Here is a 15,694-nt window from a genome sequence, read left to right on the forward strand (position 1 = left end):
AAATATTGACCCGGCGTCTATTCTACGAGGATTTCGAAATCATCCAAACGATAAACTATATTACATTTTCATTCATAAAAACAATGCTACTCCTTATTTACATTTTTTGTTTATGGATCATGTACTGGATGCTGAATTTTATATCAATATTTAAGATGCATTTACAGACTTCTTGTTTCGGAACAAATCAGCTGGACGCATTCGAATAGTCAGCTGGATACTGAGTGTTCAACCTGTTAATTAGCCCGCTAGCTAAACCGGCTAAAATCTGCTAGCGACAGTCGTCATTTCAGCCGATGTAATCAAAAGGCGTCAGCTAGCAATGGAAAGTAGCTTTTGTTTATTTTTGTGTGAATTCAAAGACCTATTAATTCAGCAAATACTATAAACTTTGCCAAACAGCCACCGTTGTTGTGAACTGCATATAGCTCTGCAGGCTTAGCAGGAGAAGAAGGTTTAACTGTCAATAGACTTAAATTAGAAGAGAGTGTTTCAGAAGCAGCTTTCAGTCTCATTCTTGGATAAAAGACCAAAAGCTACAGAAAGGACACATCTGGTGTTTGGAGCTCTATAAACGTCTGACTATCCATCTGCCTTTTATCACAGTACAAACACCATTTACGTTGTAGTTGGAGTCTTTAAGACTGGCTTCAGTGCATTTGGTTTCATTGTTTTTCGTTGTTTTGCCGCTTTGATTATGTTTTGAAGATAAGGGAACAAGAGGAAACCTGTCTCCGCTAATGACCAACTTCAAGGCAAGTCACGAGAAGTTAAAGAGAAGAGTCCCTTTGTGTGTTGTGGCCTCTTTCTCAGTGTTCGACCTTCTCTTTTCTCTCTCTCATCTCCCACGGTCTCCTTTTCCCTTACTAATATTTCTCAATCTGAAGAGATCTGCACCTGCACATTGTGTTCCTTTAGATAGGGGGTTTCCCCCCCAAAAAAACATGTTTGCAGTCAGCTACTGCAGGTTTAAGGGTGCTGCCACTAAACCTGCATTAATGATCGGAAATCAAGAATGACGCTCTTATTCTTTACACACAATACCAAATTACCACACCGTGTCGAGATCATTTCAGTCATATTGTTTATTACACTTCGTCTGCGACCTCTTTGTGACGTTATAATACAGACGGATGCATATACAGGCGTTACTTTCTCCTGAGTCAGCTCTTAATGCTTTTGAACATTTTATATTAATACTAATTCTTTCAGACCGGCAGTTTTTATGTAATGAAAGCAAACATGCTTTGATTTTGCAAATTCTACAGGAGAAGCGCTGCTAAATACTGTGGTTCATAGATTTATTAAATGATTTAACACACTGATGTAGATCCCTGCCTGTATTCTAACAACTACTGTACTGTGCCAGCACTTAGTGAGGAGGAACCCACTGCTCCTGCTGTGTCTGTTTCCCCCCTAAAGCCACACCAGTGCTCTCTCCTCTGCAGCGCTGCAGACTGTGACCTTGTTTGCTGATGAGATGGTGCTCCCACTCTCTGCTTCTTATCACAAATTGGACATTGATGGATTGCTGAGAGTGGTTGTTTCTGCTGTTTAGGGCTCGAGGTCAAGGCAACAGTTGCTTTAGTTCTTTATTTTTTTTTTTAAACGGTGACCTAATGCTGATGTCACATAGTTAACAAGTCTTGTAAGAGATTTTTTTTCAAAATAATCTACATTCTAACCCTTTTACAGTATTAATTTATTTCCCTTTTCCCTATATTTACATGTGAACCATTCCTTTTGAAGATTAAGGAGGACCCTGCAGGATATGTACAAATATCCATCAACTAATTCACATTATGCAGCCTTTTGGCCACAGGTTATGAGGGATTAGGAATGATTTCGCACTCAATTGAGGCGGCAAAAGGATTGAGAGATTCAAAGAATCTCAGACTGAGACTATTTTGGGCTGCTGCTAATAGCTCTTGTCAGCCGTAATTTTTAAGTACTTTAACCAATTCATTGTATAATTAGGTTAACAAAATTAGCTCATTGCAAAGTCAGTCAGCAGGCGGTAATGCAATAAAGTTATTAACATTCCAGATTTATAGAACCATTAATATTGAGGCGATCCGTCTTTATCGCGTTTTTCTTCCCCGGTATAAATGGCATTAATTCAAAAAAGAAAAGAAAATAGACTGGTGACATTTTATTTGTGCTTTATTGATTTTTGAAAGGGAACGTTATGCTCAGAGCAGAAGCGAGAAGAGAAATGATCCGTCACACCATGTGTCAAAACATGCCTGAACTTTGTTTATTAAAAGAAAATGAGTGCACGTGTCTCAAACCTTACAATAATAGTGATGGTGTTGTTCAGCACGACTTGCGAACATGTGTGTGAACCTCAAAGGGAGGAGAATTAAGCATTTAGAAAATATGTGACCTGTCCTCTTTGTGCGTCTGTCAACTACATTTATGTCTTTTCCGGTTTGTTCTGCGACTCACAGTATACGTAGTGTAAAAGAACATACTGTACAGTAAACGCATGTGATGAGGTAATAGACTGGGTTGTGCCATTTGACGTATAACATAAAATCGCTATAGCTGCTGACATCATACAACTGATGAAAGTTAACACAGCTGCATAAAACATTCAATTAAGCTGAACATTTTGGCCCCCTTTAAAGCATGAACAATTAGCTATTGGCAGTTGTTTGCAACGTGCCCATGGATGTACAGACAGCTTTCACTGGGTTACTTTGACACTGAAGGAAACTTAAAAACATGAGAAGTGTGAGGCAAGTTCTGGAGCGTCTTGTTTGCTCTGCTTTTGAAGCGGATTTATGGACGTGTAGTTTAGATGTCACACTGAATCTATGAATGTATGTATCAGCGCTTTGTGTTCTGATTTGACTGAGTTAAGCCCCAAGGAAACGCTCGAAAAACTACATTTGTTTTAACCTAAATTGCTGTGAAAAACAAGCATCTCAACTGGTAAAACCCCTTTTGGTGTTTGCCCTGTACTCATCTGCTTGTCAACAGCTGAGTGAAGGATGACTCATGTGACGGTATACGACTTATTTCCACTGCTCGCTGACTTTGTTCTCAGCACCGTGACACTCACAAAAGTGCATTTTTAGTTTTAATAAGGGGGTCTACGCACCGCATGCGTCCCAGTACATTCATGGTATCCCTCTCTGTTGAAGTTGTCAGCGGTGAAGTTCCTGCTCGGGCCTTTAGATCTATGTTTCACGAGCTGGAAATTATACCGCTTGACATTTTGAGCAAAGTTAAGTTTTCCGTTTAGACTAACCTTTGAGTTTAAACGGTCATGTGTCAAAGACGTTAAAACTGCACTCTGAGATTGAACCGTATGATCCAATGCTCATGATTTTGCACTGAGACCTCATGTGAGAACATATTGCTTCTCTTAGTCATGGTCGACAACATCTTATAGCCACAAATTTTATGCTTTTTTTTTATTTGTGCGTCTCCTGATCGACCACAACATCTAGACAGTACAACTCTTACAAATAATTCTATCCAGAATATGGGGCCCCATAACTGTCCAGTTTATAAATGCACAAAAGATGGATGTGATTATTTTTTTCTTTGCGTGAAATTGAATTAAACGGGTAATTTTTTTTAGGACAGTTGGTCGCTGTATAAAGATAAACACTCGTGGACTGGCTCGACCTCGGTTCATCAGAGAGCAGAATGACAGATGATTAATGAAGGAAATAAAAACCCAAATTCCCCACAAATATAATCAAAGTATCACGTTGTTCTCCTAATAACCAGAGAGTTCATGACACTGTATCAGCACACAACCCATTTGTTGCATATTTAATGCTATAACTTGTTTAAATCTTTGACAAGGGTTTATTTGTCAGTAAAGCCACAGTTATGTGACAATAAACTTTTGTATTTATCAGAATACAAACTTACATATTGTAAAGACAGCGGTGGAATGTAACTAAGTACATTCATTCAAATAATGCACTTAAGCACAATTTTGAGGTACTTGTACTTTACTTGAGTAGTTTCCTTTTCTGCTATACTTTGTACTTTTATTCCACAACATTTTGGAGGCGAATGTACTTTTTACTGCATTCATATGATACATTTAGTTACTTTGCAGATTTAGACTAATACAAAATATAAGTCAACTAATAAATTATAAGATATTATTCAATTTTTAACAGCATTTAAAGTAATTTAAAAGAGCCCCACCTTCACCAGCTGCAACATTAAGGTAACAAGCATCACCAATGCAATAATTTATATGAATCTGAAATTGGACTTTCTGCATAATGTTTACATTTTGATGCTTTTATTAAGCTTTATATATATATATAAAACGGTGTATATATACTGTCGTATTTCTACCTGTACTTAAGTAAAAGCTCTGAGTACTTCCTCCACTAGAGTCAAAAGTATTGTCACTTTGAGGACGCCGTCGCTCCGCCCTCACGCGCGTCCTCCCCGCCCACCTCGTGAGTGATGCGGCCGCCCAGCGGACACTTTGAAGTCCTGCCTGTTGTGATCAGTGAGCTGCTGAAGTCCGGACCGAAAGCACGCAGTGGGACGTTTCCTCTCCAACACTTGGACTATGTAAAGTAAACTCTGGTCTTTTTTTTAATGCACTAACAGGACGGACACTGTCTCCATTTTGCGCATTATTCACACAGCGGACTTCTTTTTGTCTTTAAAATTGGAGTACAGGAGCCGTGTCGGTGATGCTTGAGCTGAGAGGATTCTCCGTCCTTCGGGACATTTAAGGACGTCCAGCTGTGTGTGCGTTTTTGTTTTTTTATTTGTTGGTGACTGCATGGATTACATTTATCACCCGTAGACACTATTCTGGACTAAAAGTATCCTGACGCACATCCACCTAAAGCGCAGCGCCCTCTCTCCAATGAAATATCTCCCTTCAGGACCAGTAAGTAAGCGGATCGAGCTCAGTGAGACCAGCGACATTACAAAGCCTCGCCCCGGTGCTGTGGTGTCTCTATTGACCCCTCTGGACCCACTTCGGCAGGCAAAGCGGCTCCCCATCCGAGTTCTCAAGATGTTGTCTGCGCACACCGGACACTTGCTACACCCGGAATATTTACAGCCTTTGACGCCCGCGCCAGTGAGCATCGAGGTATTTACTGTCTTTAGAAACAAACATGTTTATCATTTAGAAAGGAATAGATATAGATATAGATATATTTGCACTGCAGTGTTTTGTGGTTTCACAGCAGTGTGGAAAATGAATCGCAGTGTCATCCGTTATGACAGCGAAGACAAATCCTGATTTATATTCTAGAAGAGAATAAAATCCAACAAACAAATGCTTCTCTGCCTCACTGTTGTTGTTATCATACATATTACATAACTGGTCTTGATTCATATCAACACTCTAAAGTAATGACAACTTGTGTTTTAATTAGAGCGATTAGTCAATTAATCAAATAGTCAATAGTCACTTTCTTTGATAATCAAGTCGTTGTGTCGAGGATGTACTGATGCATCTTTCTCACATGACATGTAATTTATTCTTTTTTAGGTTTTACTTCATTGGTCAGACAAAGTAAACAAGTAGGGCAGCAATTATCGATTATTTTCATTATTGATTAATTGTTAAGTCTATAAAATGTAAAAAAATAAAAATCACACAACTGACCAGAGCCCAAGGTGATGTCTTTTAATGTTTTCTTTTGTTGACCCAAAAATCCCCAAATCCCACAGATACTCAGTTTATGATATATGACAAAGAAAAGCAGCAAACCGTCTAATTTAAGAAGATTAAAGCAGAGAACTTTTGGCTTTTTTCTTTAGAGCTCTAAAATCAGCATGTTGGCATTCTTTTGGTTTCTGGGAAATCATATTGGGCATTTTTCACTATTTTCTATTATCTTATTGTGAAAAGGATTACTTGAATAGTCAGATTAATTGCTAATTACTTGCTAGTAACTAGATACAATTAAGAAAACCCAACAGTTAATAGGCCTAGAAAGGACTAACGGACGTTTGGTTAATTAGTTAACAGACCTTGCTTATTTTTAATTAATTTTTTGCCTTAAAATCTTTACAAAAAATGTTCCCGAGCTAATCAGAATCTTTATTTTATTGTAGCTGGATGCCAAGAAGAGTCCACTGGCCCTGCTGGCACAGACCTGCTCTCAGATCGGTAAACCAGACCCACCGTCCTCCTCCAAGCTGAGCTCCTCCTGCAGCCAGGGGGAGAAGGAGTCCAGCAGTCGGTCGAAGCACGGGGAGCACCGCCCCTCTCCGGACGACAAGTGTAGCTTCAAGCCCTACAACAAAGGTGGTGGAGACTGTCGCAGAGACGGAGTTACCAGCAGCAGCAGCAGCGATAAAGTCGGGTTCAGGGTACCCAGCAATAATGTCACCACTAACGGAAATTCAACCAATGGCCAGCAGTCCTATCCAGCCCACGCTGCCTCACCCAGCTCCAGAGCCAGCAGCAGCACCCCACCAGGACACACGCAGCAGCAGCACAAACTGAGCCAGTCTCCTGGTGGACAGCCACGCTCTCACACTCCTGGTGGAGAAGCTGCACACGAGCAAGGCAGTCCCACCAGCACCACCAGCAGCAGCAATAACCCCAAAAAGGACGCAGATGTAAACAAGGCCGGCTCGGACAGTCCACACGACGCGAACTCCAGCCACGCTCGAGCCGTCACGAACTGCAGCAACGGCAGCTCTGACGGGGGTTCCAACCACGAGGGGGGCAAAGCGGAGTCCACGCAGCCCAACCTCGGCCACGGACGCATCACGCCCATTTCTCCCTACAAAACGAGCCAGCTCTTCCCCCTGCCCTCTAACATGGGCTACCACGGATCTGTCGTGGGGGCGTACGCCGGCTACCCGTCTCAGTTCGTTCCCGGGATGGATCCGACAAAGTCGGGCCTCGGCATGGGAGGAAAGCACCCGAGCTCCAGCCCGCTCACAGGGGCCTCCCCTCCATCCTTCATGCAGAGTCTATGCAGGGACCCCTACTGTCTCAGCTTTCCGAGCATGTCCCATCTCGGCGGAAGCAACTGCAACTCCTGCATCCACGACCCTTCCCCCACCCTCAAATCAAACTTCCCACTGGTGTACCCCTCCCACCCGCTGCACTCGCTCCACCAAAGCTCCATGTCGTCCAGCGTGTCCTCCTCCCTGTCGCACCCCCTCTACACGTACGGCTTCATGCTCCCCAACGACCCCCAGCCTCACGCCTGCAACTGGGTCTCGGCGGGGGGGCCGTGCGACAAGCGGTTCGCCACGTCCGACGAGCTCCTGGCTCACCTGCGCACGCACACAGCGATGCCCATGGGCATGGACAGTAAGATGCTTGCCGTTTCCTCCTCTGGACCCGCCTCCTGCCACCTCCACCTCCCCCACCAGAGCAGCCCAGGCTCCATGCACAGCTCCCTCTCTCTCAGGGCGCCGCCCGGCATGGGTTTGGCTCGCTATCACCCCTACAACAAGGTCCATATGCCCCCTGGACCCTCCTCCATCTCCCTGCACTCTCTGCCCACCACAGGCCCGTACTACCCTCATTACGCTCTCTACAGTCAAAGACTTGGATCTGCATCCGCTCTGGGCTACCAGTGATGCACACCACCCACTTAATATGTTCAAAGGAGACGTTCGACACTTTGTGAAATGCGCTTATTTGCTTTTCTGGCAAAGAGTCAGATGAGAAGATTGATAACACTCGTATCTTTCTCTTGAATATGAAACCACAGCCCAGTTAGCTTAGCACAAAGACTGAAAACGGGGAAACTGCTAGCCTGGCTCTGTGCAGATGTGAAAAAATCCACCAACCAGCACCTTTAAATCTTGTTTATTTGATACAAAAAAGAAAACGAAGTGTAAAAACATAATTTCGCCGTTTTATGGGGGACCAGTTTCCATCAACACGATGGGACTCCGCTCAAGAAATAGTCCAGCACATAACCTTTTGGAAAATGGCAAATTTAACAACGTACACTTCAGTATTTGTAAGTATTAAACAAACAAGATATAACGTGTTAATAAGTGAGCTTCAGAGGCGCTGCTGCACAGAGCCAGGCTAGCTGTTTGCCTTTGTGCTAAGCTAAGCTAACCAGCTGCTGTCTGTAGCTTCACATTCAATAGACAGACAGAAGAGTGGTTTCATTGTTCTCGTTTAACTTTGCAACCAGAAAGCCGCTACGCGAAGTTTCCCAAATGGCAAACTATTACTTCAAGCTTCGAACATAATTGCGGCAAGTTGCTTCTTCCTCTGACTGGATTCAAGTGGAACTAGGACGTGGAGGGTGCAAATCCTTCTTCACACATTATATTTTGAGTTTTGGGTGTTTCTAATCAGGCTCCACTCCCAAAGATCAGAGGACACGTGTGGCTCTTGCATGTCTGCACATTGCTGGGATACTTCTGCAGCAGCAGTGACCGCCCTCGGGCGACTTCTGCCGCCCTGCGGGCTCCGCAAATTGATGGTTGGACGCCGCGTAATAGCTCTTTGGATGTTCAGGGTTCTCGCTGCAAATGATGATGATTTAGTGCGGAAAAATGTGGTGTGGCAGGGATGGCAATAAGCTGCAGCCGTGGGCTGATGCGAGTCTGGCCACAGTCGCTTTCTCCCCGCAAAGAGATGCATGTAAGCCCGACACAGCGTACACTCTTTAACCGTTCAGTCAGCCCAAATGGTTTGCGATGATTTGTTTTGGTTCCTTATGTTTTGTTTATTCCTACTGAGAAGTTGTATTTATTTTTTACTGGGAGATCTGGCTTTGTTGTTTACCACATAAATCTATTCTCATTTTTACAATCCTCTGAGCAGACATGTTGGAAGCCCAGATGACAGATGTTGAAAAAACGTCTTAAGAACTTCTTCGTCAATGAATGTTGAAATCACATCTCTCTCTCTCTCTCTCTCGCTCTCTCTCTCTCTCTCTCTCTCTCTCTCTCTCTCTGAACTCCTCAGCTTTTTCTTTTTTTTATTATTTCCACAGCAAATCAATAAAAATGAGATGTGATATTTTTTATGTAAAAACTGGAACACCCTGTGGTGGTATCCAGTGAAAGTGGAGGTCATATTTTGTTAAATAAATCACACTGAAGATGTAAATTCTGTTGTCTTCATTTCCTTTGGTCCTGGTCTAACACAAGTCCTCTTATAAGTTTCATACAGCAAAGTATTAAAATTACATATTTGAAGTGGAATTGCTTTTATTTACTCTGTATCTCTAATAACAATCAGATTTTGGCGATTATCTCAGGTTCTTTGATGTCAACTTGTTGCCCCTCTTCACTTTAGTTCACCCTTATCTCATAAACCAGTGAAGAGAGAACGTGTTGGTTCCCTTTTGGAAATAATCCACACTTAAAACACAATCTGATGCATTTACAGAGATGTTTCTAGATTAAAATAACCCAAAACAAAATATGATACACACAAGAAATATCTCCCAAAGCTCCAGGGTTTGAACTTCTCTCTCTAGTAGTGGTGGAGGAAGTATTCAGATCCTTTACTTAAGTAAAAGTACTAATACCACACTATGAAAATACTCCACTACTACTAAAGGTCCTGCATTCAAAACCTTACTTAAGTAAAAGTATGCACTGTATCAGCAGACTGTACTTTAAGTTAATAAAGTAAAAGTACTCTTGTGAAACAACAGGTTCTTTGTGTTTTAGGATCATATCTGTTGTTTCTGGATTAATATTCCTGCTGCATTAATGTGTATGTTAACTCCTTTATATCCTGTTATTAGTTTAATCTACATCAATGCATCATATTCTATAAGAACATCATATGTTTGTAGCGTCTCTGTCCTGTGAGAACCACGTATCTCTAAAAAGAACAAACAGCCTGTTTTCAGCTTTGTGACGATGCATTTTCCAGCTGATCCAAGAGGCTTTTTAAAGAGTTTATTTATCTGAAGAAGTAGATGTAGTACAGTAAAAAGTACATTATTTACCTCTGAGATGTAGTAGAATAAAAAGTACAATATGTACCTCTAAGATGTAGTGGAATAGTAGCATAGAATGGAATACTCAAGTAAAAGTACCTCATATTTGTACTGCAGGTGCACTACTTGAGTTACATTCCACTTCTTCTCTCTCAGCTCACTTCTTTTGTTCTTGACACAACTATTTCCAAATATTTAAACTGTTTACGATAGATACATACATAGATACATATCTATACATACATACATACATAGATACATATCTATACATATATAGATAGATAGATGGATAGATAGTTCTTGTTCCTCCTTTTCATCCCGTCTTGTGTCTCCTCTGAACAACTAATGAAAGCAAGATGTCAACTTTATTTTTCAGCCCGGCTTTGAGTGGATTTGTACCCGTGGCTATTTTTACAGTGAGAGAATCACATGATTGATGACTGAGGTATGCTTTACTTCCGTGTCGACAGAGCAGCATATGAGCGGACCACAGGGACAGAGCTCACATTCCTCTGTTCTGCAGTAAAAGCAGTGTCACCTTAAAGCAACAGCATCCTTATTCAATACTCAGTCTTAACAATGTGTTTTACAAAAGAAAAGAAAAGGTGGACGTAAAAGTCAAACCTATCAGACAGGATGTAACGTATACACGCTGTAGCATCCTGATAAGCATCAGAGCCAAGATGACGTCCTGGCTGTTTGCTCCAGTTACTCCATGATTGGCAGCGGTAATATGCCATTTCCTAGCAACATGACACTGGGACTCCCTGGGCGAAGTATAGATGACCCACGCTGGTCGGTCACAGCTCAGACAAGGGACCCACGGGGGTCAGAACAGGCTGTAACAAGAGAAGGCGCTCCTGTTTCAGCGGTCTGAGACACTGTTGTGGGGTGTCCGAGGTCGGCAGGAGGGCATGAAAACCTCCTGTAGGTCCTAACTGGAGGTTTTAGGTTCACCAGTATGAACCTGGAACAGACACACTTAAGTTTATTAAATCTAAGAAACAAGTTGGCCGCTCACACGAACAATGTAGGTCAGTCGATGCCATTCTTGGACTTGATATATGGGAGAAATGGTGTTATTAATTTGTTAATAATTTAAGTTGTGTTTTTACTGCACTAAAGGTATAGTAGGAAGTATAGTGTTGGATTGGGATGCCACCTATTGGTGACCAACGAAATCTGGCATCTAAGTTTAATCAAGAGGAAACATCTTGATGTGTCTCGTCTCTTTAAGAGAGGAGCTGCACATGAAGGTGAGCCTTTTGGATAAATCTCACTCATTCATGTATATTAATGTGAATTAATGCGTTTTCTCCCCGATGAATAAACCAGTAAAGTAAATAAAAGGGACATTAAATGAAAGGGTTGTATTTCTTCTTTTTGCTCTTTGAGATGGTGTGTCTAGAAGAGCAGGGGAGTGTCATTTAAGATTGTATCATCACCATCATCATTTATATTTAATTTAATTATTTCCTTGTGAAATGTATTGTTTTTAAAAAACAAATATCTAATAATGTCAAAGACGGCTGTCATTCGTATTATTGGTCTCACAGGTGTGTTTTACCAACAAAATATTCAAGCACTTTTTGTTAATGATGGTGCCACACATCTTTCTAACTCAATACTGTTGTGCTCTTTTGAGATATTGTGGGGATGGTGGTGCAATCTCTATCCGTGCTTGCTGCATTACTCGAGGAAAGACAATGTCCTGGAGCCTTCAGCTGGAACTCACAGTGCAGGAAAAGAAACAAGCACATTAAATTGATTTATTCAAATCATCTCTATATTAATAGATAATGAAATTAATAGTTACTTGCTTTCCTCCAGAGCTTTCAACTGAATCTCACACTCCAGAAAAACTAGTACGTAGATTATTTACAAGGTCAAGACAACCTACTTCTCTTGTGCTCCACTTCCACATTCCAGTGATTGTATATCACGCTTTAACAAATACATCAACACAAAAACTCTAGAAAGCTAATGTACCATCTCATTTCATGGTTCCCATCCGCTGACATGACGTCACCCGGACTCGCAGCTGCCTTCATAATTATAAAAGCCTGTCAGGCTGTGAGACACTGAAACCCTGTTTCATCATTCACAGCAGCTAAATCACGGAGTCCTGAGGCACAAGGCATCTGTTGAAAGCTGATTCCTTGTCAGCCTTCCAGCATGATTTTTTTGGGGGAACATCTGGAGTTTCTGAAGGACTTTCTTGCACAAAACGAGCTGGAAAAAAAGCTCACAAAAGAGGGCTAATTTTCTCTGGAAGGTGTTGACACGTTCACTGTGCACCAGGTGATCGTATTGCAGCATAAACTGTATTTTTGAAATAACTTGGTGCTGTAAAAGATGTCTTTGATTGCTTTTCATCAGAAAACGGCATATTTTAAAAACAATTTACAGGAAACATTTGTCATTATTAACATAAATCGGGCATGTAAACGAAATGAACACGACCCATATTGGCTACTGTTGCTACGCCTGTCAATCAAAGCACACATGCAGTGTACATTGATAACGAGAAACAGCGTTATTGATCTCGTATTGTAGTGCAGAGCTTGTTTTTCCTGGTATTTTAAGTGTGGTAACCTTTTCTCCTTCATTTTGACATGTCCTTAATTGGCTACTTAATGTTAGCTTACGTATAGCAGTATGTTTCCATGTCCCAGGACTAACTAGTGGGTTTGACAAATGAAGAGATCTCAGGTTATAGGTTTGGCTTTGGTTCCCCGTGCAAACCCATTAAAGAGCGTGACCGAGCCGCTAACGTTTGCTTAAACTCTGATAGCATTCAGGATCGGCTTCTACAAACACTACCCAGTGAATGTGCCGCCGTGAACGTAACGTATAACCCCACAAAGTGTATTCAATGAAATGTTTCGTGACGCGACTGTACATAGTAAGCTAGTTAGCGGGATATGCTAACGGTTGCAGCTTCTGTTTTACGTTGTGTCCATTCTCAGTTAGTTAATACTATTATTATTATTATTGTTATTATTATCATTATTATTAAATGACACACAGTAAACAGTGTGATTCAGTGTCACACAAACACTCTATATTACTGTGTTGTAGCACTTTACCTCTCCAGCTTTCCTTTGTAAATTTTCTTTTCAAGCATTTTTTGAGTGATTCAAAAATACACACACACACACACACACACACACACACACACACACACACACACACACACACACACACACACACCAGTCAGGTTTTCTTGACTTTCAGGGACATTACATTGACTTATGTTCATTTCCTGGAAACTCACCCTAACAGCTACCAGCCGATCCCTTATTTTAAACCCTTATATGTAATGATTTACATTATGGGCATGTGCAATTTTTTTTTCCCATTTTGTCTCCCCCCCAAAAAAGCGAGTCCCCACAATGTTGCTTTGTAATCAGATTTATGTCCCCATAGGACTTGTAAAACAAGCCAACACACACACCCACACACACACACACACACACACACACACACACTTCCTGTCTGTTCTACGTTAGTGGCAGAGATCAGGTCTGCTGGTTAGACTAAACAACAGCATTTGAGTGGATTTTCTGTCCCTCATTAATCATCCTGACAGCCTGAAAAACAACATTTCCTCCTTAATGACTGTATTTGAGTAATCATGTCTGCTTATTTCCATGCAGGCATCTCTTTCTCATTCTGGTTTTGAGAAGTTTTTTTTTTACTTTTTTCTTTTCTTTCCGTTGCCGTCCATCTCTGTGTGTGTGTGTGTGTGTGTGTGTGTGTTTTGGAGTCTTTCTCTTCTGACCTCCCAAGTCTGTGGCGTTGGGTGGCGTCTGCTCCAGGTCACGCCGGCCAATTACATTCATGAAGAGGGTGAAAACCCAAAAGGAATGAGGGAATGTGACCGTGAGGATCCAGATGCAGCAGGAAGAGGATGGTGTCACCAACACCCCCTCCCCCCCACCCTCTCCTCTGCATGTGGCTAACCCAGCAGCACCCGCTGGGCTCCAGGCCTCCGCTGGTCGCTGCCAAAGCACGTTTTTCCGTTAAGCACCGGGTCTGTGATGCATGAGAGCTGACAACTGAGTTCGGAGCCCTTCAGAGCGCAGCCAGATCAAAACCAGCTGGGGCCATGCACATTAGCAAAGAAGCCATAATTGCGTTTGCCCTCTTGTACACCACTAAACTCCCTCTGTCGACATCTTTTTTAAACAGCAGACATGAGGAACGAGAGGTGGTGGAAGAAGTACTCTGATCTATTACTTAAGTAAAGTAGCGATGTAACAGTGTGGAAATACTTTGTTTCAAGTAAAAGCCCTGCATTAGAAAAGGTACTTTAGTAAAAGTACAAAAGTATTAATAAAAGTATACAGTGGTGGAAAAGTACTCGGATCTTTTACTTAAGTAAAAGTAGCGACATAACTGTAGAAATACATTGTTACAAGTAAAAGTCGTTCATTCAAAAAGTTACTTTAGTAAAAGTAAAGGAGTATTAGAATAAAAGTATACTTAAACAGTGGTGGAAGAAGTACTTTTACTTTACTAAAAGTAGCAATGTAACAGTGTAGAAATACTCCTGTTAAGACAGAAATATATTTTATAAAGACCGTGCGCACGTAACGAGCGTAAATTGACACGTTGTCGCTAGACTTTCGTACGAAAACGCACCAAAAATGAAGAGAAACTTTTTGTATATCATACGAACCGCTGTATGATACGTTGACCGGGTTGCTTAATCTGAAATAAAACATCATAATCAATTATTATAATATTTAATATTGTCGATCTGAATCTGCAAACTTACACAACTGTTAAATAAATGTAATGTTAGTAAAAAAAGAACGATATCTCTCAAAGTAGCATAAATTAAGTAAAGGACAAGTACATATTGTGAGCAGCTCTGTCTAAATGTGGCTTATTGTGGTTATGGCTTTATGGTGCTCTGTTTTTTTTAGTTTTTTTTTAGAAACATCAGTGTAGCGTTGACATCTGTGTCCTCTTTATTTTTGGACCACTTAAAAAGGAAAAGAAATCCCTCATAGTCGGATGATGGATGAAGTGATAAAGCTGGAGAGAAGACAAAATGAAAGCAGAGGAGTTTATTTCTGGGCGGCAGACGTCTGCTCTCCGTAACTCACAGACAACGCAGACAAAGCATCAGCGCAGATGTTTGCAATTTGTGACTTAATGATTTTAATGTTAAGAAACAATTTCGCTGTCTCTGAGATTCCTCCCTTTCTGTGCACGGGGTTTAGGCTGATTGAGAGGTTAAAGGCGTGTCATGTGATGAAGGAGCAGCTCCACAGTCTGTCATCATTAATCACTGCAGCTGTCACGCTGCACCCAGGACTCACTCAGACCAACCGACCCGGCCCTCACCTCTAACTACAATACTCAGAGTCTTTTTAATATATAACGCATGAATGAGTGACGACTAAAGATACTATCTACTAGCAGAGGTTAGCTGCTTTGAGCTAAATGCTAACAACGGCAGCGCTAACATGCAGATGTCTAGCCGGAATAATGTTGACCGTGTTAGGTTAGCGTGTTAGCATGCTGACATTTGCTAGTTAAACACAAAGTGCAGCTTAGGTTGATGGGAATGTCGTTAGTTTTGCAGGTATTTGTTCAGAAACCAAAGTGTTGGACGAATTAAAATGTTCTTTTTTAATCTTTAATCTCGTAAATCCTGAGTTCTTTCTCAGAACATCCCCCCCTTCCCCGGCTCCATAATTTATTTTCTTCTTTTATACCTACAACGGCCTCAATACGCCATCGTACTGCTGAGGGTGGCACGAATGTCTGAAGCGAATTTCACG

General features: G+C 41.5%; 1 protein-coding gene across 1 annotated transcript; it reads left to right on the forward strand.

Moving 5' to 3' along the window:
• The first annotated feature begins 4,505 nt into the window (after positions 1-4,505).
• On the forward strand, positions 4,506-8,024 carry LOC116390457 (zinc finger protein 703-like). The gene is made up of 2 exons (XM_031860169.1): positions 4,506-5,092; positions 6,067-8,024. The coding sequence occupies exons 1-2, from the start codon at positions 4,862-4,864 to the stop codon at positions 7,552-7,554; spliced, it is 1,719 nt and encodes a 572-aa protein (XP_031716029.1). The 5' UTR covers positions 4,506-4,861; the 3' UTR covers positions 7,555-8,024.
• The last annotated feature ends 7,670 nt before the right edge of the window (positions 8,025-15,694 follow it).

Source organism: Anarrhichthys ocellatus, unplaced genomic scaffold (assembly GCF_004355925.1).
Source record: "Anarrhichthys ocellatus isolate YVR2014 unplaced genomic scaffold, GSC_Weel_1.0 scaffold23, whole genome shotgun sequence".
Taxonomy (NCBI): domain Eukaryota; kingdom Metazoa; phylum Chordata; class Actinopteri; order Perciformes; family Anarhichadidae; genus Anarrhichthys; species Anarrhichthys ocellatus.

Bases quoted from the DNA above. Each gene is read 5' to 3' on its own strand.
- LOC116390457 (XM_031860169.1), top strand. From the start codon at position 4,862: ATGAAATATCTCCCTTCAGGACCAGTAAGTAAGCGGATCGAGCTCAGT. The intron at 5,093-6,066 runs GTATTTACTGTC...ATTTTATTGTAG, and splicing joins CCGCGCCAGTGAGCATCGAG to CTGGATGCCAAGAAGAGTCC.